Source organism: Salmo salar, chromosome ssa10 (assembly GCF_905237065.1).
Source record: "Salmo salar chromosome ssa10, Ssal_v3.1, whole genome shotgun sequence".
NCBI lineage: Eukaryota > Metazoa > Chordata > Actinopteri > Salmoniformes > Salmonidae > Salmo > Salmo salar.
In genome coordinates, this window is record NC_059451.1 from 96300585 (window position 1) to 96326097 (window position 25513).

Below are 25513 nucleotides of genomic sequence, written 5' to 3' on the forward strand. Positions count from 1 at the left end.
TGAGTCTAGGACCTAGACCTTTCACTTACATCACTAGTAGCATATTGAATTGATGCACAATGTTTAGAAAATCATAGGTAGATCTGTCATGTACAGAATGGACAAGATCCTCTCTTGTGTGGAATAGACAACCATAACCAATTTCTGTCTGAAACAATCAGAATGTGACCTATAGGATATTATAGAACTAAGCACACAGATGAGGATAGTAGATAGGATTGGGCACATGGGGATAGGTTTGGGCACATATAGTTTACTGTGGCAGGAATGGGACACCCTGTGTAGGTTGATGAGCAGCCTCTTAACGATCACAATAGTAAGAGAGAAGAATCCTGGAACACTCCCAATGTGGTGCTCCTGAGTTAGTGATCCCACAGGCTGTAAACCAGAAACACTGTCTGCCAGCCAGTCTGAGTATGTAGGTGTGTACTCATCTAGCCTGGGTATCAGACAGTGCGTTTCTGCTTTAGACCAAATTTACATAAGAACAACGACACAGGAGTTGGCTACAGCAGAAACAGCCAGACACCCAGGCTAGATGAGTCCACCTGCACACTGAACTGAGAATACAGACAGAGGGGGGGTTGAATAAGGGAGAGGAGACAGGGATGCAACATGTCTTTGGAGGATCAGATTGAAACCAGGAGAAAAAAATAAGTCAACTCAAATTAAAACAAAATGTATTTATCTGTTCACCTTTACAGGATGATAAGCTTTGAAACTAGCTTGATATAGAAGAAATAAAACCATAGATTATAATACGACTCACCACCCGGCACACTAACAAGCCCTAAACTACACATTATAGTTGAACATAAGCAATAGGCAAAGTTAAGAAGGTCAACAAGGACCTGGTTAGTTCCCTCTCCATCCCACCCCACGCCACTCCCCATTCCATCCTTCCCATCCCTTCCCTTCCTTCCCATCCTTCCCATCCCTCTCCATCCCACCCCACGCCACTCCCCATTCCATCCAACACGTCCCAAGATAGCCTTCAAACCCAACCCAGCCCTGCCCTGCCCCACACAACTACTCAATCCAACCCAACCCCTAGATCAGGGCTGTCCAGTCTTATCTACAGAGGGCCAGACGTACAGCTCGAGGCTTCTGTTTCAACCAAGCACTAACACACCTGATTCAACTAATAATAGTCTTCTATGAAGACTGAGAGGTCCAAACAGTGCTTGAAAGAAATGAAACCTGGTCATATACTGGCCCTCAGTGTGGATATGACTGGACACTGCTGACATCTAGATAGAAACCCATCCATCACACAAGAGGTGTCTTTTCTCTTTTTCTACAGCATATAAACTTAACAATGCTCTACACATCTTCACTTCTGTATCATGTCACAAGGTACCAAAGGATGCTTGGAGAATCACAAACACTTTCCTAAAACGGAGAGGAGGAGAGAGGACAAAGAGGATAAATAGGAGGAAGAGGAGGGCTAAAGCAGTGACTGGTGCATTAGTTTAGTGACAGACAGCTCCTGGTATGACAGTAGTTAGTCTCTGTGGTTCTCTCCTCCAGAGCGACAACAGTGTGTTGTCTCATGTTGTGTGTTAGGGTTGTCACCGAGGACGACAAACTACTATGGCTCCAGTAGTCTGGTTCGCTTCCATTTGGGTCAGTTGGGTCTGAAAACATTAGATTGGTTCTCTCTCACACAGACACATCAGAGACCCCCCTACCCTCCCTTTGTGAAAACAACAAGTAGCAAGCCTCTGAAGGAGTCACTGAGCAGAGAGGAGAAAAAAGAGAAAAGAAAGGATGTTCAGTCCACCTTCAACACCCCTTTCAACTCTGGTGTTAAGAGGTGTGGTAAGGTGTCTCTTGGTTGGTGCGCTGGTGCTCCTGACTACAGGGTAAAAGGCTTGTTTACAGAACAATTTCTATGACAAACAGGGTGTGGTGGTTGGATAGGATATACTGGCCTTTGGGGTGAGGCCTGAGAGAGAAGTCAATGGCAGCCATATTGGATAGGTCTGGATGAAACCCACTAACTGATCCTTGGGAAGGGGTGATCATGTGGTGGTCCTGATGGTAGCTTCCAACCCCCAAAATGTAGAAAGTCAACAAGTGAAATTGGATCTCAAAGTGCGATTCCTTATTGTGGTAATGACTCCAGAAACAGTGGGCCGTGCACTAGAGCCAGAGAGCTTCTCTGAGAGCAAGGGGAGGGTAAAAAGCTGTGCCTGTCAAAACAGTGATTCACACACTAAATCAAATATAGAACAATTCTGAGAATTAAAAATCAAACTAGAGTGGGGGGTGGCCGGGTTACTGAGTATAAACATTCCATCCCTGTCTCCCTCATGAGAATGACAGTCTGACCCTCTTGTCTTCCCATGGTGCACTGCTCTCTGGTCTCACCCCATCAGTTCTATCAGGGTTGGGTCAAAGGTAACCTAAAGTAGCAGGCACCTGAGTTGAGTCCCCACATCCGTTTTTAAGGGGAAACCGAAGTTATGTTGAAAATACTGTATCCCTGAAAAACGGAAAAATACGCTTTCTGCCTACCCCGCGGATAGTGGGTCAACGAGAATACGACCCAGACCACAGCAGAGGGAATTTAAGATCCTGGGAATGCTGCACTCCTTTCTGGGTAAGAGGGGGTAATAATGTGGTTGTGGTGGTGGTGGAGGGGGAGGTAAAGGTGGAGGTGGTGGTGGAGGGGGACTATGACTGAGTTAAAACATAATATCTAGACGAGGGTGACATTTTAACATTTCACACCGCCGCTTCTCATACATATAATCCATAAAAATCCTTGTTTAGTAATAAAAAAATGGCCATGTTTATATGTATATAATAGTCTGTTTCTGCTCTTTAGGAAATTATAGTCTGTGTGTGTGAGGGGAGTGGGGGTTGTCTCCCCTTCACTACAACTCCATGTCCTGAGCCTCATCCTCAGAGAAGTCTGACATGGAACTCTCAGACGAGGAGTCGCCTCCCTCCTCCTGCTCCTTTAGAGCCTCCTCTGTCGCATACTTCTGGAGATACTCTGGAACAGAGAGAAGGAAAGAGGGAGGGAGTCAGACGGGCAATCTGGTGTGTGTGTGTGTGTGTGTGTGTGTGTGTGTGTCTCTCACCTTTGATCTTGTGTTTGTAGTCCTCTGGCCGGTGCAGGTACATGGCAGCAGCGTCTCCATTGAGAGGATCGATGGGGTTGGGGTAGGCCAGCAGCTGGGGCAGGAACGCCTCAAAGATGTTGGTCAGGTCTGCAAGGGGAGGAGGGACGACCAGAGTTTTACATTATGGAGGTAGAGAGATGATAATGTGCACCCTACTCAAGGTAAACACTCAATGAGCTGTACTAGGGCTGTGGCAGTCGGTGATTGTCATGCAAATAACTAAATGGTCTCACAGTAATTTACCGTTAATTAACAAACACGTTTAGCATCTCCCGGCTTCCACACATAGCCTACAAGTCACTGATGCAGACCTTTGGAACATCTACATTTTAAAAGTCTAATATATCCATGTAATATAGCCTACATTACAATAAACCCATTATTTATTTTAGACAGCTACTTATGTTAGGTCCTGATCTGGCTATGCCACATGGCTGTGGGCTACACTAGCTCATTTAGCAGACAAGATTTGCTTAGAATTCCATGGCATTATTTTATAGTATGAAGAATACAACTGCTGAATAAAATAGAAAGGATATTATCCCCAAACGATTTCTGATGGAGTGTGCACATGCGGCTATTCTGTGTTGAGCCGTTAAGAAACAGGTCCTTCTCTATATGCTTAATTTAGAGTTATTTATGCAACTTTAGTTGTGATACAAAAGTTAGGCTATATGTTTAGATTTTTATACATTCCAAAGCTGCATGATGCGACTGTAATGATGATTTGAAAAAAGGTGCATGAAAGGCATGAACTCTGCCCTGTTTCTTGCGCAGGCTGTACACATTTCATCAGTCTCTCATTCACAATTTGACAAGCACTTGATAATATTCTCCCCTATCAGACATTCTTAAATGAATCTGGTCTTTACATATAGCCTACTAATATACTGTATGTGTGGAATTATTTTTTATTTGTGGATTGTTTTAAATCACTTTGCCTACAGTTGGAAGGAAAGGCATCACGCGCAATTTGGGCAGATTATTGTTGAGTTGTGAGAGTCTGTGAAAAGTAGAGAGCCCAAGCCAGGCATATCACAATATTTCAAAATACAATCACGGGAAAACAGTGGAAAGAAAAAATATTATTGCTGTAAAGAGAAGACAATGAAAAGACTAATCTGTCTTTTAGTTATCAAAATTCTCACCTTATTTGAGTGAACATTATAGCCTATCTTATTGGCACCAGTGGACAGCATCCCAATATCCCCAGTGAGTGTGCACTGCGCATATTCACTATTTATCATTGAGTGCTACTTAAGTTTGTTTTTGGACAATCATTTCCTCCTGCAGTTAAGATGAACATCATATTCTATTTGTGTAGGCCTATTATATGGACGTCATTTTCATTGATCGGTTTGTCAGTGTCAGTAGAGTAGGCTACCATGTAATTTGTCTTATTAAAAAAAGATTCTGCTAATGTCACCAGTCATATAAAGTGTAGTAGAATTGCATGAAATGTGTTTTTAAAAAAGGCCACATTTTTCCCATGCAAAGAAAGAAAACCACGTCTGATATAGCCTATAGCCTGCTCTACATTATATGTGCTCAGCCATGCATTGAACTGTCTTTTTTTGCAAACAGTTATATTACTAGCCTAAATGATGACTATCAAATCTGCTCATCACATTAAAGAGTAGGCTCTTAGTCTGCAAATGCAATGATGCATGGAATGCTTTATTATAAAGGTGAATTTTTATGATGAACATTAGCTTCCCCAAACTTGAAACTCACATGCAGCCTATGTATGCCAGGTAGGCTACACTGGTTGTAATGTGCTTCATTTTAAGAATTGAGCAATAAATATAACAGCACGAGAAAGATGGGATCCTCTTTTAAATAGTGGCCAGTTAAAACTCTGTTTTCACACATGATTGTGCAATGACTGGGCTTATAAGAACATGTTTCACTAGGCTGTCTATGTGCTCTGATCGTGTTCCAGGGGTCCTAGGCCTAGTCTATAGGCTACGTTTGGAGTTATTTAGCCAATTTACAGTACCACTCAAAAGTTTGGACACACCTACTCATTCAGGGGGTATTCTTTATTTTTACTATTTTCTAGAATAATAGTGAAGACATCAAAACTATGAAATGACACATATGGAATCATGTAGTAACCAAAGTGTTAAATCAAAATATAGTTCATATTTGAAATTCTTCAAAGTAGCCACCATTTGCCTTGATGAAAGCTTGGCACACTAATGAGCTGTGGAGCTTCTCAAAGTAATGTTTTCTTCACCTCAAACAGCAAGCAAACAAAGTCTGTTTTTACATCCATTGAAAATGACAGTACTTCCTCAATATATCCCCCTTTCGATAACCCCTCGGCATGGTAAATGACATGCTCTGATCCAGTGTCTGTCCCGAACTCACTGTAGTGGGAAACAGAGGCCAGAATTTTTTATAGAATGTTTCAAGCTTGCTAGCACAAGTTAATAGTTGATACAATGTTTCAAGTTCAGTGCAGACAGGCCATGCGTAGCCAATGTGATTTCTAGGATATTTATTTTCATCAAGTATTTTCTACCTGCAGGCTGCAATATTTATTTGTCGGCTTTATGTAGGCTATTTCCACATAGTTGGCAATGGCAATAGAAGTTACTTTCTAGGTTTGTATCATTTTCATTTAGATATAATTTTGATTACTCACATTACAATCCTTTTGAAATGTGAAGATATTATAAATTACATGAAACAAATGTGCATTTGAAAACCAAAACTGACACACAGATCGATAGAAATGGTGAGATAAATTGGCATTCCACATGAGAAAGGTTGCAGACTCCTCGTGTAGCCTATTACCAGCAACTTCAGGAGAGTAACGGCAGAATCTGTGAAAGCCAGCAGGAGAAGGATGGTCGTGTCAGGTTAAGTATTATTATATTTTTCTGGTTATCTTGATCTCTGGCTCCCTTTTGAGTGATTTGTGTCTTATTTCGTCACACAGTGTGCTTAGACAAGCATCAGACAAGCTAAATGCATATAGTTGATTTTATTCAAACACATACGGTGTGTCTATATATGGAAAGATACGCGTTTAAAAATTTCGACCCTTCAATTGGTGGAAAGAACAGATGACTTTCGGTCGACCAAGATTTTTGACAATCATGCTCAGTTGGGAGCTACTTAAGTTTATACAGACATTCTATACCTGTTTTTCCAGTCTGTCCCTCTTATATCAGCTTGTCACAGCTGCTCCTTACAGCCAACAGTCCAGATTTGATGAGAGAAAAGGTATGTACCCATGTCATGGAACAAACCATTCAGTAGGTTTCAAACATTGTCAAACTGAGGTGGTACCATGTCCATTATATATCCAAGTAGACATTTTGGAACTGTTACTCACCATACAGAGCTGTCCATGTCTGGTTGATGACATCTAGACACACCGTACCTGACCTGAAGGAGATGGGAGATGAGAGAGAAAGAATAAAATTAACAAATTGTGAGAATCATTTTGTGATATAGGCTAACATCAAACAAACATCATGGATAATTGATAAGATTGTCCAGGCCTATACATCAACATGCATTAATTGCTAACTACTAAAACAATAATCATCATAAGAACTTACGCTTCATCAATATTGGGATGAAAGATTTTATTCATGAATCCTGCGAGGAGAACAATAACAGTCAGTCTCCAAAGAAAACCTGTCGCTTGAAAAGGTGTTAGTCATTTCTATGATGCTTTCACCAGTTGAGTTTATAATTGTATATTACATAGAGAGTGTTGTGACCGATGCATTGTCACACTGTACCTATAGATGGAGACTTGAAGGGGTATTTGTCCGGTAGGTCTACTCGTACCTTCCATACACCTCCTTCATACGGTGCTAAAAAACAACATTTGATTAGAAACACACACACCTGCACATACAACCACATGTTCACACACTGGGAGGAAGATTGCCTCCACACCATAGCAGATAATAACATACAGATCTTGCATTGACACAACTAGCCAGTGAGGATGTTTATGAGTTCAATCCCTGGCTGAGTCATTCATTTTATTTAACTAGGCAAGTAAGTTAAGAACAAATTCTTATTTACAACGACGGCCTACCGGGGAACAATGCCTTGTTCAGGGGCAGAATGACAGATTTGTACCTTGTCGGCTCAGGATTCGATCCAGCAACCTTTCGGTTACTGGCCCAATGCTCTAACCACTAGGCTACCTGCTGCCCCGGGATACCGAAGAATATAAAAATGGGACCTGATGCATCTCTGCTTGGCACTCAGCATTATGGGGGTATTGCCCTGCGATAGATCCGGTCCAGGGGGTGTACTTGTACATCAAGACGACTCGTGCTACAGAAACAGGAGATTCCTGCCCTATGAGCCGTTCTGGCTCAAGGCTACTTACTTCCTTGTGGGCCGTAGAACTTGACCACAAATTCGTTGAGTCCGCTGAGGATGGTGACCTCATGCTTGCTCTCGATGCTGAGCACTTGTTAAGGAAAAGACACGACTGAAAATGAACTAACAAGGAGAGGGAAACAGTACAAACAAATGTTGAAATGTCTGTAAACAAGCAAATTAAATGAGCTACAAATAAGATACAATTCGTTGGGAGAAATGGTACTGGTCCAAAGTAGTGCACTAAATAGTGTGACATTAGTGGTCTGTGTGAAAAGGAACACAACATTTGACATCCCAATTAAGATCTGGCAAAAAATATACTCCAATCAGTTATAGAACCCATTGCCCTCTATAGCTGTGAGGTCTGGGGTCCACTCACCAACCAAGAATTCACAAAATGGGACAAATACCCAATTGAGACTCTACATGCAGAATTCTGCAAAAATATTCTCAGAGTACAACACAAAACCACAAATCAGGCATGCAGAGCAGAATTAGGACTATACTCACTAATGATCAAAATCCAGAAAATTGACGTTAAATTCCACGACTCCCTAAAGGAAAGTGATGCCCAAACCTTCCATCAAAAAGCCCTAACCTGCAAGATGAACCTAGAGAAGAGTCCCCTCAGCCAGTTGGTTATGGGGCTCTTTTCACAAATACAAACAGACCCCAGGACAGCAACATTTTCACAAACTCCTGTATGTTAGGCAAAATACTGCAGTGTGCAAACCCAGCAGCAGAATGTGTGACCTTCTGTCAGAACAAAAGGTCAACCAGTGGATCAGAAACACCAACTGTAAATATAACCTAACCAGAACTAACAAACACCCACGACAACCTCAGACTCTACCCAGAACTAACTGTAGGTATAAGCTTCTCTCCTGGGGAGAATAGGAACCAAAACAAGAAGAAATAACCAGTGTCCCATCAACTAGGGCTCTGGGAGACCAGGTTCTGGACTGATGAGAATCCCTGCCCTGATGCTACATACTGGGCATCAATCACTGGGGTTCTGGGGCTTGAGTTAGCCTCTCCAGCCTTATGGATGGAATGACCTTCCAAATTCTGACACCTGTGTCCTGGTATTGTTTAGACCAATGAATTGTTACAGCTCAGTTGGCCAATGTTTTAGTTCATCAGGGTAAAGTGAAGGCTCAGGGAGGGAAAATAATGGGAAACTGGAAAAGAAAGAGAAATAGGAAAACAGAATTTGAAAGAGGAGAGGGGGAAGAGAGTTTGACATACAGCAGCAGCTGAGCCTCAGAGAGAGAAAGATAGAGACGATCAGGGTAGAAAGGTTTCCATTCTGCAGCATCAGAGACATGGCTGACACATGGTTGGGTGTGTGTGTGTGCGTGCGTGCTGGGCAGTTGTGTTGCATCCACTGTTGTCCAGTGTGACTACACAGTACAGTATGATCCAGATATTTCCGTGTGCAGAAATGTGTCATTCAGACCAAGGGGACTGGAAACAACATGAGAGGGTTCTTCCACTGCCCACAGGTGGTGGTTGGGAGGGAGGTGGTGCTGTAGGGAGGATGTGTCATGATTACAGGATGTGTTGGTGACCGAGCAGGAGAATCCAGGGACATGTTGAGTGTGTGACATGAATCCAGAACTTAGTGTGTCTGTTACACTCACCTGACACACACACACACACACACACACACACACACACACACACACACACACACACACACACACACACACACACACACACACACACACACACACACACACACACACACACACACACACACACACACACACACACACACACACACACACACACACACACACACACACACACACACACACACACACACACACACAGGTATTCCATGTTTCATCATCCTGTCACTTCCTTCCCAGTGAAAAACATGACACGATCTCCTAAACTTCCCTTCTCAATAAGGCAGTCATAGAGCCTATCCCAGCTCACTAGAAGGCAAAAATGCAAGCTTGTTATGTACTGTATATGGGTTGATGTATTTTACCTCATGTGTCTTACACTCCTCGAGGGGACTTCAAGTCTTATCCTCTTCATTCTGACAGCTCAAACAGGATGAAAAGCAAGTTGAAGCAGGAAAGGATTCATCCAACATTCACCTCGGCTGCGGCTTGCCCCTAGGATCTGAAATCTGCCGCTCACACCTGTACTTCTACAGTGGCAAGACAAAGTATGTGAACCCTGAGGAATTACCTGGATTTCTGCCTAAATTGGTCATCAAATTTGATCTGATCTTGATCTAAGTCACAACAATAGACATAGTGTGCTTAAACTAGAAAGACACAAATTATTGTATTTCTATTGTCTATATTGAATACAGAATTTAAACATTCACATTGTAGGTTGCAAAAAGTAAGTGAACCCCTAGGCTAATAACTTCTCTTAAAGCTAATTGTAGTCAGGAGTCAGCTAACCTGGAGTCCAATTAACGAGACGAGATTGGAGATGTTGATTAGAGCTGCCTTGCCCTTTAAAAGAAACTCACAAAATGTGAATTTGCTATTCAAAAGAAGCATTGCCTGATGTAAACCATGCCTTGAACAGAAAAGATGTCAGAATATCTAAGATTAAGAATTGTTGACTTGCATAAATCTGGAAAGGGTTACAAAAGTATCTCTAAAAGCCTTGACATTCATCAGTCCACGGTAAGACAAATTGTCTATAAATGGAGAAAGTTCAGCACTGTTGCTACTCTACCTAGGAGTGGCCATCCTGCAAAGATGACTACAAGAGCACAGTGTAGAATGCTCAATGAGGTTAAGAAGAATCCTTGAGTGTCAGCTAAAGACTTGCAGAAATCTCTGGAACATGCTAGCATCTCTGTTGATGAGTCTACGATACGTAAAACACTAAACAAGAATGGTGTTCATGGGATGACACCACGGAAGAAGCCACTACTGTCCAAAAACAAACATTGCTACACGTCTGAAGTTTGCAAAAGTGTACTTGAATGTTCCACAGCGCTACTGGAAAAATATTCTGTGCACAGATGAAACGACAGTTGAGTTGTTTGGAAGGAGAACACAACACTATGTGTGGAGAAAAAAAGCTACAGCACACCAATATCAAAACCTCATTCCAACTGTAAAGTATGGTGGAGGGAGCATCTTGGTTTGGAGCTGCTTTGCTGCCTCAAGGCCTGTACAGCTTGCTCTTATTGACAGAAAAAGGAATTCAAGTTTATCAATACATATTGCCGGAGAATGTAAGTCTATCTGTCCGCCAATTGAAGCTCAAGAGAAGTTGGGTGATGCAACAGGACAACGACCCAAAACACAGAAGTAAATCAACAACAGAATGGCTTCAACAGAAGAAAATATGCCTTCTGGAGTGGCCCAGTCAGAGTCCTGACCTCAACCCGATTGAGATGCTGTGGCATGACCTCAAGAGAGCAGTTCACACAAGAAATTCCAAGAATATTGCTGAACTGAAACAGTTTTGTACAGAGGAATGGCCCAAAATTCCTCCTGACCGTTGTGCATGTCTGATCCGCAACTACAGAAAACATTTGGTTGTGGTTATTGCTGCCAAAGGAAGGTCAACCAATTATTAAATCCAAGGGTTCACATACTTTTTCTTGCCACTGTATATATAAACCTGATAGCTAACTGCCACAGACCTTCTATTGACCTCACTGTTATGGTAATCAGTTGCAAACATGAACCCTGAGCCATACTCAGACCTGGAATAACCTGTCTGTTAAACACAGACTCCACCTATACCCAGAGCAGAGGGCCTGGTGAAATAGGTTTACCAAAATGGTGTCTTTTCATGTCAATCAGGAGGACCCACAGTTGGGTTGTACTTAGCTTGTCTTGAGTTGCTGCTAGGCTAACGCTTAGGTTGTGGTTGCGTGTCTGTGGGTCTAAAGAAAATGTTTATTTTACTGGGTTTAGGAAATACTAACCTAGAGGACAGGGCAGATGCCACTGATTAGTTGAATCAGGTGGTGTGTTAGTGTTGGGCTGAAACAAAAGCCTGCACACCCTGTAGTCTCTAGAAACCGGTTAAAGAACAATGGCCTACAATAAAGGACGGAGGCAAGGCAGCCAGTGGTGACTGTGACCTACAACAGACAGGACCTATAAATAAGCCTGGTTACAATGATGCAGTTTGGAACGGTGCATCTCGGTCTTGTCTTTCAACAGGGGGTTGCCCTAATAGACCTAGGGTCCAACCTGTTGTGCACACAACACAGGAAGCTGCTGAGAGGACGGCTCATAATAAAGTCTGGAACACAGCAAATGGAATGGCATCAAACATCTGGAAACAATGTGTTTGATATATTTGATACCATTCCACTAATTCTGCTCAAGCCATTTCCATGAGCCCATCAATTAAGGTGCCAACAGCCTCCCGTGGTGCACCCAAAGACATAAGCAAACACTGAAAGAACCAGAAGGTGCAAAGGGAAGAGACTAGGGCCTGACAAACAGACAGTCATGTGCTGTGTTCTACATTGAGCACACTCTACATTCACAGGTCCTCTGCTGCCTGGAGTAAACACCAGCCAGGCCTCACACTGGGTGGCTGATATCATGCACATGCCACATTTCTCCACTAGTGCTGGGCTAAAAACACTCCATTTACTGTGTGCAGGCTTTTCTACCAGGTTCATCAGATAAGAGTGCTGAGGCCTCAGAGACTAACATACAAGTCATAATGACTGAGTAAAGGCAACAGACAATGCTGGTTTGGCAAAAAGAAAGGAAGGATTTACCGCAATACCCAGACCCCACCTGCTGCTAAGCTTCAGGAACACCCACAAGTGCATAAACACGCATGCACACACACAAAAACACAGAAAACACAAAATATCCAAAGGCAAAAAACAAACATTCTCTCATTTTGATATTTGAGCATATCTCCCTTTCCAACACTCAAAAGTGCTGTGTGTGTGAACCTAATCCCAGGCATCACAGCGATGGCAGCAGCTCAGCTCAGGGAGCCCCAGCTGCCTGTTAGATCAGCCAGTCTCCTGCATATACAGACAGACCCCTGAGACAGACCCCTGCCCCACTCAATAGGCCACTGCTCATTTAGTTGATACAGCCCAGATGTTATAGCCTACTGTTCATCCTTTATTTATCCAGCTGATCCAATTGAGATGATTGTCTTGAGAGAACTGCCTGGGAAGGCAGCTGATTACTCATGATATCCATGCATTGATTTCAAACCAGACAGTATACAGTGCATTCAGAAAGTATTCAGACCGCTTCACTTTTTCCACATATTGTTGTTATGTTACAGCCTTATTATAAAATTTGTTAAATGTTTTTCCCCCTCATCAATCTACACACAATAATAAAGATGAAAGAAAAAACATGTTATCATTTATAAAACATAAATATTACATTTACATAAGTATTCAGACCCTTTACTCAGTACTTTGTTGAGCGATTACAGCCTCGAGTCTTCTTGGGTATGACGCTACAAGCTTGGCACAACTGTATTTGGGGAGTTTTTCCCCATTCTTCTCCGCAGATCCTCTCAAACGCTGCCAGGTTGGATGGGTAGCGTCACTGCACAGCTTTTTTCAGGTCTCTCCAGAGATGTTCGATTGGGTTCAAGTCCGGGCTCTGGCTGGGCCACTCAAAGACATTCAGAGACTTGTCCCGAAGCCACTCCTGCGTTTTTTTGGCTGTGTGCTCAGGGTTGTTGTCCTGTTGGAAGGTGAACCTTCGCCCTAGTCTGAGGTCATGAGCTCTCTGGAGCAAGTTTCCTCAATAATCTCTCTGTACTTTACACTGTTCATATTTCCCTCGATCCTGACTAGTCTCCCAGTCCCTAGCCGCTGAAAAACATTGCCACAGAATGATGCTGCCACCACAATGCTTCACTGTAGGGATGGAATTGGCCAGGTGATGAGTGGTGCCAGGTTTCCTCCAGACATGACACTTGGCATTCAGGCCGGAGAGTTTAATCTTGGTTTCATCAGATCAGTGAATCTTGTTTCTCATGGTCAGAGTCCTTTAGGTGCATTTTGGCAAACTCCAAGTGGGCTGTCATGTGCCTTTTACTGAGGAGTGGCTTCTATCAGGCCTGATTGGTAGAGTGCTGCAGAGATGGTTATGCTTCTGGAAAGTTCTCCCATCTCCACAGAGGAACTATGAAGCTCTGTCAGAGTGACCATGGGGTTCTTGTTCACCTCCCTGAACAAGGCCCTTCTCCCCTGATTGCTCAGTTTGTCCAGGCGGCCAGCTCTAGGAAGAGTCTTGGTGGTTCCAAACTTCTTCCATTTAAGAATGATGGAGGCCAGTGTGTTCTTGGAGACCTTCAATGCTGCAGAAATATTTTGATACCCTTTTCCAGATCTGTGCCTTGACACAATCCTGTCGTCTCGGAGCTCTATGGACAAGTCCTTCGACCTCCTGGCTTGATTTTTTTCTCTGACATGCACTGTCAACTGTGGGACCTTATATAGACAGGTGTGTGCCTTTCCAAATCATGTCCAATCAATTGAATTTACCACAGGTGGACTCCAATCAACATCTCAAGGATGATCAATGGGAACAGGATGCACCTGAGCTCAATTTCGAGTCTCATAGCAAAGGGTGTGAATACTTATGTAAATAAGGTATTTACAATAATTTTTATACATTCACTAAAATTCTAAAAAAAAACAGATTTTGCTTGTAGAAATGGCTCAAGGATGATTAATGGAAACAGGATGCACCTGACTATAATTTTGAGTCTCATAGCAAAGGGTCTGAATCAAAGCTGTCATCAATGCAAAGGGTGGCTACTTTGAAGAATCTCAAATATAAAATATATATTTTGGTTACTATATGATTCCATATGGGTTATTTCATAGTTGATGTTTTCATTATTATTCTACAATGTAGAAAATAGTAAAAAATAAAGAAAAACTCTGGAATGAGTAGGTGTGTCCACACTTTTGATGGTACTGTAAGTATTCCAACCCGAGTCAATACTTTGTAGAAGCACTTTTAGCAGTGATTACTGCTGTGAGTCTTTCTAGGTAAATCTGTATGAGCTTTCCACACCTGGATTGTGCAACATTTTCCCATAAAAAAAATATATAATTATTCTTCAAACTCTGTCAAATTGGTGGTTGATCATTGCTAGACAACCATTTTCAGGTCTTTCAGGTCTAGATAAAATGTTGAAGTAGATTTAAGTCAAAACTCAGGAACATTCACAGTCTTCTTGGTAAGCAACTCCAGTGTAGATTTGGCCTTGTGTTTTAGGTTATTGTCCTGCTGAAAGGTGAATTAATTTCCTAGTGTCTGGTGCAAAGCAGACTGAACCAGCTTTTCCTCTAGGATTTTGCCTGTGCTTAGCTCCATTCCGTTTATTTTTTATCCGGAAAAACTCCCCAGTCCTTAATGATTACAAGCATACCCATTGCATAATGCAACCACCACTATGCTTGAAAATATGGAGAGTGGTACTCAGTAATGTGTTGTATTGTATTTTCCCCAAACAAAACACTTTATATTCAGGACATTTTTTTTGTTGTTGCAGTATTACTTTAGTGTCTTGCTGCAAACAGGATGCATGTTTTGGAATATATATTTTTTTATCTGTACAGGTTTCCTTCTTTTCACTCTGTCAGTTAGGTTAGTAACTATAATGTTGTTGATCCATCCTCAGTATTCTCCTATCACAGTCATTAAACTCTGTTTTAAAGTCACCATTGGCCTCATGATGAAATCCCTGAGCGGGGACGCCTGAATCTTTGTAGTGACTGGGTGTATTGATACACCATCTAAAGTGTAATAATAAAACTTCACCATGCTTAAAGGGATATTCAACATCTGCTTTTTAAAATTATTATTTTATCTACCAATAGGTGGCCTTTGCGAGGCATTGGAAAACCTCCCTAATATTTGTGGTTAAATCTGTGTTTGAAATTCATTGCTCAACTGAGGGACCTTACAGATAATGGTATGTGTGGGGTACATACTGTAGATGAGCTAGTCATTCAAAAATCATGTTAAACACTATTATTGTAAATACAAGCAACTTATGTGACTTGTTAAGCACCTTTTACTCCTGAACTTATTTAGGCTTGCCATAACAAAGGAGTTGAATATTTATTGACTCAAGACATTTCAGCTTTATATTTTCAATTAATTTGTAGAAATGTCCAAAAACATAATTACACTTTGACATTATGGGATATTGTTTGTAGTCCAGTGACAAAAAATGGCAAATTAATCCATTTTAAATTCAGGTTATTTGCAACTTAATGTTTCAGCCAATCATCATTCAGGGCTCAAACCACCCAGTTTATAATTAGTGTGTACTAGGTAGCTAGTGTGTACTAGGTAGCTAGTGTGTACTAGCTAGCTAGCTAGCATAGCACAAGAAACACAGATTAACATAATGCCCCGGACCAGAGCTAGTGCACACAGACTTGTATGTGAGTAGCACACTGACGCACTGGAACAAAGCTACTGGACTCACACAATACACAAGACCAACAAACGTCTACAGGTTGCGCGCGCACATACCATTTGAGATGCAAAAATACCATCTGAGACTCATGCGGATGCACTTTGAAGTTCGCAGACCATGCGGCATCAGCGCACATAATCTGCAGCTGGACTCTTCTCCTTTATAGGCCTATGCCAACCAAAAAACATTGATTGCAACATTAAAGAAACCATACAACTCTATGCACCGGGACTACTTTTAACAATCTCACCATTTTTTTTTTTTTACAAAAACACAGATGCAAATGAGGGTCAAATATCCCTCTGTTTTTTTTGTGAGCAAGTTTCCAAAGACTCTTAAATATTTACTCAAAATTAAGATTCAAAGATGTCTGCAAAAATATTGGGGTGTCAGCTGTGATATGATACCTTGAGTTTAAAATAATATATTTTGGTTATTGAAATACAGTAAGTGAAGTGGCTTAAGATATAGGATTAAGATATAGAGCAATTTCAGTGTCAACAGAAACTGAATTTGAATGTAATATTTTTTTATTTGTAATGCACAAATGTAATCATTGAATTCATAAATTGAACTTATTTCATGATTCAAAACTGAATTGAATGAATAGTGTTCAGTTTTCAAATTCAATTTAATATTTCAATATGTATTCAGATATCAAATACAGGTCTCTAAATTCAGATTTAAATCAAGAAACCACATCCTGGTACTTTGCCAGAAAGGAATGGTAGAAGAGAACAGACAGAACCAAACACTCTGTGTTAAACAGGTTTCTGATGGTTTATGAAGCCAATGTGGCATATTGAATTTATTTTCACCTATGAATTTTGGCTCTAGCATTTGAACTGTTTTGGCTATAAGCTATTTTATGTAAGCACCCACCAAATTATTATTATGACCCCATTCTTGAAAGCTAAGGATCTCTGGAACATGGTAGTGCCTTCTGTTCCCTCCATGAGTAGGTTTACATGCACACTAATACCTTGATATGAAATGGATTATGGCAGTATGCAGCTTATGCAATAGTCATGTAAACACCTTACTCTACTCATCTTAAAATCAGTGTAAGGTCAAAATCGAAGTAAGCATACGCCGATTAAAACACCTGGTTTTCTGAGCAATCTTTAGAATTACTGGAGACCTGAAAATAACTGTGCAGCGACGCTCCCCATCCAACCTGACAGAGTTTGAGAGGATCTGCAGAGAAGAATGTGAGAAACTCCCCAAATACAGGTGTGCCAAGTTTGTAGCGTCATACCAAAGAATCGAGGCTGTAATCGCTGCCAAAGGTGCTTCAACAAAAGAACTGAGTAAAGGGTCTGAATACATACACTGCATTCGGGAAGTATTCAGACCCCTTGACTTTTCCACATTTTGTTATGTTACAGCCTTATTCTAAAATTGATTAAATACTTGTTTTTCCTCAATCTACACACAATACCCCATAATGACAAAGCGAAAACAGGTTTATAGAAATGTTTGCAAATGTAAAAAATATAAAAACAGAAATACCTTATTTACACAAGTATTCAGACCTTTGCTATGAGACTAAATTGAGCTCAGGTGCATCCTGTTTCCATTAATCATCCTTGATGTTTCTACAACTTGATTGGAGTCCGCCTGTGGTAAATTCAATTGATTGGACATGATTTGGAAAGGCACACCCCTGTCTATACAAGGTCCCACAGTTGACAGTGCATGTCAGAGCAAAAACCAAGCCATGAGGTTGAAGGAATTTCCATAGAGCTCTGAGACAGGATTGTGTTGAGGCACAGATCTGGGGAAGGGTACCAAAATATTTCTGCAGCATTGAAGGTCCCCAAGAACACAGTGGCCTCAATCATTCTTGAATGGAAGAAGTTTGGAACCACCAAGACTCTTCCTAGAGCTGGTCGCCCAGTCAAACTGAGCAATCAGGGGAGAAGGGCCTAGGTCAGGGAGGTGTCCTAGAACCCGATGGTCACTCTGACAGAGCTCCAGAGTTCCTCTGTGGAGATGGAAGAACCTTCCAAAAGGACAACTATCTCTGCAGCACTACACCAATCAGGCCTTTATGGTAGAGTGGCCAAACAGAAGCCACTCCTCAGTAAAAGACACATGACAGCCCGCTTGGAGTTTGCCAAAAGGCACCTAAAGGACTCTCAGACCATGAGAAACAAGATTGAACCAAGATTGAACTAATTTGCCTGAATGCCAAGCGTCACGTCGGGAGGAAACCTGGCACCAGAAAATGTGTAAGAATTGAAGGTGCCAAGAAATGTTATAGTCATTATAAGAATGTTTTACCATCATATACAGTGGTTGCTCCACTAAAAGTTTTGCAATTATGCTGTGGTACTTAAGAGGTAATTTGTGGTTTAGTATTATGTGGTTCACCCTTTCATTGCTCTAGACCAGCGCAAGGGGAGATGGATCCAAAAGCATAATCAGTGCTCTTACTGTGTCTCTGACAATGAATGGGCGACATAAACCTAAATAGAAACTGACAATTGTGCACAACTTCTGTATTACTTACTAGAACTGTTGTTACACTAAGGTTTTTATTATTTTAATGTTAGGATTATTTTGCTCTTACTGTAGCACTGTAGCCCACTCCCGACCAGTCAGTACAGCGCCTGAGTGGCGCAACGGTCTAAGACACTGCATAGCAGTGCAAGCTGTGTTGCTACAGATGCTGGTTCAATACCTGTGCCGTCCTCGACTGGGAGAGCCGTGAGATGACTGTAGGTTTTTGGTTTCTCTCCCTCTAAAAACAGAAAGAAATAATTCTAAGAAACAAACTGGCTTTATTTACAAATTAGTAATAATGTCTCACCCCATTGTCAAGAATGGCCTTGTTCTCGTTCACTTTACGTTATCTGAAAATGAAATCATCTCCAAAATACTGTTATTTTTTAACAAAGTGATTATTATATTTAATTTAGAATTATATAAAAGGGAGGGAGTTGGACCCCCACCCCGCCACACTGGGTAGCACAGAGCAACACTTTAAGGGGCATTGCACTAATAATGGCGCTGACCAAGGAAAACTTCCCGCTGTTGGTTGTAGCAGGTAGCTGGACAATAGACTTGCCTAGATGGAGGGTAGGGGGAGAATAATATCGTAGCACTGTTTTACGCTGCTCTGCGACAAGCATGGGGACTGGTCTTGATAAATCAATGAGATTTTAATTTTGTCTGAATCTCCGTTTGGGTATTGGTTAGACTAAAATGATGGTGTAGAAATGTCTAGGCAAGTCAGTTAAGAACAAATTCTTATTTACAAGGACAGCCTACTCCTTCCCCCCTGTTGGGGAATTGAACCCGGTCTCCCGTGTATGACACAGGGATTCTTTAGCTAAATAGCCCAGTACTGTGTAGCCTACTCCCGACCGTCACGTTGTACAGCTCCATATTTTCCATTCCATTCCTAACAGAAACCCAGAGGGTTTTTCGTTTTTCTTTGAATATAAACACCATAATATTAATCAAATGAATCCCAAACTCTAAAAGTAATTGGAAAGGTAGATACAAATTATTTGTGACATTGTGGTTACAATAAAGAATGTAAACAAGATGCTGTGCTTTTATTTACAGTAGTGATGGACATCTGGTAGCATTTTGAAAATAGGTTTTCAAACACTTGTAGCCCAATTATCAGGACAATAGACTCTTCATAGCCCAGCTAATTTTGGTGTGAACATCAATGTATTCGATGCTTAAGTACTCTGAAGTGTTAAATTTCTAACTCAAAACAGTGGTACAGTATTTCTTCATCAACATCTTTATGCTTTCGTTAATAAAATAACTAGAGAAAAGACACTCAAAATGCAGATGGTTATTTAAACTACATTTTAGTTGCAGTTCCACCCTGCTCCACGACCACGGGTAAAACCTTGCTGAGATGATCAATGTATTTGTTGCATTGTAGTATCGTCAATTTCTCTAGCCAAAACATCTCGAATGCCTCAAAAGTTTGGACACACCTACTCATTCCAGATTTTTGGTTTTCTTTTTACTATTTTATCATTGTAGAATTATAGTGATGACATCCCAACTATGAAATAACACATATGGAGTCAGTTAAGATCGGCGTTCCGTCAACGGGACAGTTGTAAATCATTCAGCACGTTATGTCAAGATCGCAGATTTTTGAGAAACAACAAATGTCGATATAAGTGTCTTATATTGGCTGAAAGCTTAAATTCTTGTTACTATAACTGCGCTGTCCAATTTATAGTAGCTATTACTGCGAAAAAAATGCCATGCTATTGTTTGAGGAGAGCTCCTTACAACAAAACACTTTATTCAACGCGATAGGTTTGACAAATTCACCTCTGAAGGTGAAATGTGTAGTTACATTCTGAAATCTTGCTCTGATATATCATCCAAAGGGTCCCAGAGATAACATGAAGTGTCGTTTTGTTAGATAAAATCCTTTTTCATATCCTAAAAAGGTCCATATAGCATGCACGATTGATTTTGTATTTCCACTCGTTTCATTTCCAAAGAAAGGAATCTGTGAAAGTCTCACCCTAAACGTTGTTTGAATGAGTCAAATCACATTCGTATCTATTCCTCAGAGATCCTAGAAGGTAACAAGACTTCACTATTTCATTAGGGGTGTAGTATATCCTATAGGACACCATATTTGGTCAGAGAGCGCCGCCTTCATGGCACGCCGAAGAACGACTGCATCTTTGTCAAATAAGCCAATCACCAATCGGGGTCAAACAAAGCTAGCTAGATAGCCAATGAGTTGGGCTTTACGGGAGTATCTGGAAACCATGTATATGTTGTAAAATGTAGCTACTAATCTTGTACGACCGCATGCCTTTTCATTTTGGACAAAAATAAGAATATTCAGCGTAATGAAGTTATGAAAACTGGTTGTTTACAAATGTTGAACTTATAATATGGCTACTAATACTTGGAAAGCTAAATCAAAGTCCAAGTATACAGATTTTATAATATTCTTGCAGAAAAATGGAATATGAATGCGAATGTCTCCTTCACGATTTGCCCAAATGTTCCTGGGGACTTCACACTAAAATTATTGTAGGTCAGTCACTCTTCAAGTTATCCATCTGAAACTTTGCACATACACTGCTGCCATCTTGTTGACACTATCGGATTTACAACCAGAGTGATGGCTAGAACTATGAACTTTCTCTTGCATTTCAAAGACGGTGGTAGAAAAAGACCGGTTGGTTTTTTTCTTTGTATTTTCTTCTACTAGATCTATTGTGTTATACTCTCCTACATTCAATTCACATTTCCACAAACTTCAAAGTGTTTCCTTTCAATTGGTACCAAGAATATGCATATCCTTGCTTCAGGGCCTGAGCTACAGGCAGCTAGATTTGGGTATGTCATTTAGGCTCATTTTTTTTTTTTAAAGGGTGCTATCCCTAAGACGTTTTAAGAACAAATTCTTATTTACAAGGACAGCCTACTCCTTTCCTCCCCATTGGGGAATTGAACCCCCGTCTCCCACGTGCCCGCGCACGACACAGGGATTATTTAGCTAAATAGCCCAGCGCTGTAGCCTACTCCCGACCGCCACGTTGTACAGCACCATATTTTCCGTTCCATCCTAACGGGCTTTAGAGGGTTTTTCATTTTTCTTGGGAGTAGAAACACCATAGTAATCAAATTAATTAAGCAAAAGTTCTTATAAAATCAGTCCCATATACTATGATCTTACAAAAAAGGTTTTCAATTCTCTAGTACAGCCACTATTGAAGGCTATCAAATGCTTCTCAAAGATGCCCTCTGGTGGTCAAACTAGCACAGACTAGCATTAATGGTACCAGTGGCTGGCACTTAAATAACGTGCTATAGAATTCTGCAGCACATGCTGCAACTTTTAAAGGACGAACCACTGTACAAGACAATCTGCTCTTACCTCGACGGGGACCCATCAACTTCCCTCTTTTCTGCTTCGGCCCACCACCTAAGTGGAAGATAGGACAGTAGCAGGTAGCTGTGGTTTGAGACTACTATAATTTCCCATTGTAGCCAATTCAATTGCAACCATTCTGTTACTGATTTTCAGTGAGTTTTAATAATTCATAAACAAACTTGTTATCAGTAAAAATAACTAATTGGTAGGTAAACCTTTACTTGTTACCTCTAAAGTTTTATTATATTCCCTCCTCATAAGGGAGAGAAATGAAAGTATCTTAAATATATGTGGGTTTTTGGTAACAGAATGACAATATTTCTTAAACTTACAAAAGGCAAATAATTGTTACTAAACTAAATATAACTGTTGATATTAGTTGGCAGGGGTCTTTACTTCAACATTATTGTGTTTTGATGTATTAATACCTTCTAAGACTTTCTGGTAGATGTTTTCTTAGACCACTTTTCCATCTGTTTGACCAGAAATCAAAGCTTTTGCTTATTCCTAATTTGTGGGATGGAAAATGGTAGCCTTAATTTCTCAAAAATAAGACTCTTAGCTTTGATTTGGCACCCAATTTGACATGCTTCTATGTATTTATTTTTACATGGAAATGCTCCTATTCTGACCTATAGAGTGAGCATGAATCAGAAAACTCTCTCCCTCACTCACTTCATGAGATTAGGATACTATATTGTTTTTAAACACCAACCGTCTAACAACAAAATCGAATGGTTTCTCCAAAAATGACCTATAGTGTCAAATATTACTCAAATATTCAACAGCATGCATTTTACACCAAAATAAAACATTTTGAAATAAGACAGGGCCATTCTGCAGATTATATACAGAGACAAATAGGCACAATGATTCATTTCCACTGGATTTATTTCATATGGCAGGTGAGCAGGGTCTTTAGGACCGACAGGCCTAGCTACTAACTAGTACATTCGGTCAATTCCCAACCCCCCGTCCTGTGCAAGCAGGGTTTGTTGTCACTCGATCAGCTGCTTATCTAGTCCCGCCCCTACCAGTTTCCGGGTAGTAACAGGTTGACCAATCGAAGAGCTAGCTCACGCTGCAGGAGCACAAAAACAAAACAATTCAACTCATGCCGTCTGAACCTTTCATGCAAACTTAAATAACTAGACGTGAGATACAATATAATGTCTACATTCTGATACCTCGGTGTAAAAGGTTACAATACATGTCTTTAAGAACTAGTGTTAATGAGAGCTTGGTTTATATTAGTAATTCAATTACCACTACAGCATAGCTTAGTTAGGGAGGAAAACACAAATGCAAAAATATAACAATAATAACTAGCAAGCAACTACAATATTTACTACTTTAAGATGGGAATACATTTCTACCACAAACATTTTCCCATTGTATATTATAATTTCCCAATGACTCACGGGTGGAAAACAGAAGTAGGCCTGTCTGTAGCGAACTGGCAAACTTGACAGGGGACATGTAAACGACTCGTAAACAAGACATAACGTTCGCTACGCGTACAATGTAAATACTGATTCGGTGATATATTGATCAGTTAACGTTACAATGACGGGACTGTCAACCGAAATGACTTTACAAAATCGACATATCTTAGCTAAATACCCAGACATAAAGCCAAGGAAACATTATTAGATTGTAAAGAAAGACCAATACATTTGGACGGATGACGGATCATAGCTCACAGAAAATGGTGCTCAAGGCCAGCGTCATTGTTTAGCTTTTTCTAGCCATCGTCGTTTGAAGGATAAAGATATGTTAATTTTGCATAAAATAAATTATTCATTGTAGAAAACAATCAGGGGCTGTTTTGATGAGAGCGTCACTATTAAGTAAGCCAAAATTACATTGCTTGATAACTGCCCAAATGTCATCCAATAGGCCTACTGGCACCTGTAGTTTTCTGATCTGAGCAAACATGCAAAAATCTTTGATCACACATATCTAGCAAATATTACTGTTGGGTAAAATATTTAACCTATATCTGGCAACAATGTAACCTTACAGAACTGAAACGAATCGTGTGATGCCTGATAAAAACAAAACCTGCTTTTCTTGTCAGAAAATCGAACCATCAGCAGTTATTGTTCACTTACACAACACGTCAGTTGTCTTTTATCAATAAACAATCAATGCCATATCAATGTTAGAGACCTGTCACTAACTAGTTAAAATACGACAAAGATTTTTCGCCTGTCTGTTGTTTATGTTCAGAAAAGGATACAGTTTTACCACGTCGGTATCCATTCGCCTCTTGCCAGGACTTGGCGACGACATTGTTGTATTCCTTTGAGAAGTGTCAACGTAATAACGTTAAATCCGATGCTAGCTCAATACTTCAAATATATCGTATCCCTTTCACGTTTGTCCATCGATCTAAATCTGCACTTTCTCTCAACAGTAGCTAATGTACGTCGCTCTCTCTCTACCTAGTTCGTTCCTGTCCTGTCCTGAAGCTTTGGGCGCGTTTGAGCAGATTACTTTTGTTACGCCTTTCAAAGTGTGTTGCATTATGGGGATATAAATTATCTGACTTGTGCCTATATGTGGACTGCGTGAACATAAATCATGTGATCACAGTACACTACGTTTTGCAGTCAGAGAGGAAGAGGCAAAACGGCAGATAGCCTGGCGGGTAGGGGTGTTGGGCGGGGAACTGAAAAGTTGCTGGATTGAATCCCCAAGCTGACATGGTAAACATGTGTCATACTGCCCCCGCACAAGGCAATTAACCCACTGTTCCCCCTGGCGCCAATGGGTCGATTAAGGCAGCCCCCCTGCTTTGTTTGAATGGTAAGGCAAAAGCAACCAACTGTAGACAAAAGTAGGGGGAAGTGCATCTGGGAAAGCCTCAATTTGGACACTGATGTGGTTTTCCAACAGCAAGGATCAGTGCAACATGGCAGTGTTGCCATTGTTTATAAAGTTGTTCTTTACAATTAAATAAACATGTCTCAAACCCCCATATCACACACTCAAGCTGAAAATATGTGTGTACAATCAATTGGTGAGAGAAAGAGACTCATAACACATTAATTTGTACATTTCCACTGTATACATGAATTGAGGCAAATTTGGTTCCTGTTTCAGTCATGTCTTTGATCATGTTCACGTGGGTCAAACAAAAACACCCCATGATTGGTTGACAATAGAGCCTCCCACAATGCAGGTGATTGCTGCAGGATGAAGTTGGTGAAGAGCAACTGCAGAAATTTGCAGTCGACTGCAGTCAACTTCATGACCTTTGATCAAATTATTTTTGTAAAGTTCATGCAGTCGGACATTTTTTATCCCCATAATGCAACACACTTTGAAAGGCTGTGATCATGGATGGTAACGGCTTATCGAAAGTGATCTGCTCGAACGTGCCCAGTCTTTGCTGCAGTCCACTGCAAGTTTCTGTAGTTGCTCTTCACCAACTTCCTGGGTACGTTAGAGCAGATCACTCTTGTCAAATCGTAAACCATCGTTGGTCACAGCTTTTCAAAGTTTATGTGCAATCAGTGAAAGCATTACCATGTTTATCTCTCAATACCACAAGGATGACGCAAGTGAAGTGTAGTCTAGTGCTGTAGGTTGGTTATATTTTAATGAAGCAGCACTAGCATACCAAACACTTAATCAGCCTCTGCAGATAGCATTATCAAGTCGTCAGAACCCATGGCAATGTTTAGAATTA

General features: G+C 40.8%; 1 protein-coding gene across 1 annotated transcript; it reads right to left on the reverse strand.

The window, feature by feature from the left end:
* Positions 1-668: 668 nt before the first annotated feature.
* Positions 669-24403, reverse strand: LOC106561328 (ubiquitin-conjugating enzyme E2 H). The gene is made up of 7 exons (XM_014125171.2): positions 24059-24403; positions 7501-7577; positions 6896-6970; positions 6710-6749; positions 6481-6533; positions 3093-3221; positions 669-3004 (listed from the first exon to the last, which is right to left on the reverse strand). The coding sequence occupies exons 1-7, from the start codon at positions 24109-24111 to the stop codon at positions 2883-2885; spliced, it is 549 nt and encodes a 182-aa protein (XP_013980646.1). The 5' UTR covers positions 24112-24403; the 3' UTR covers positions 669-2882.
* Positions 24404-25513: the final 1110 nt, after the last annotated feature.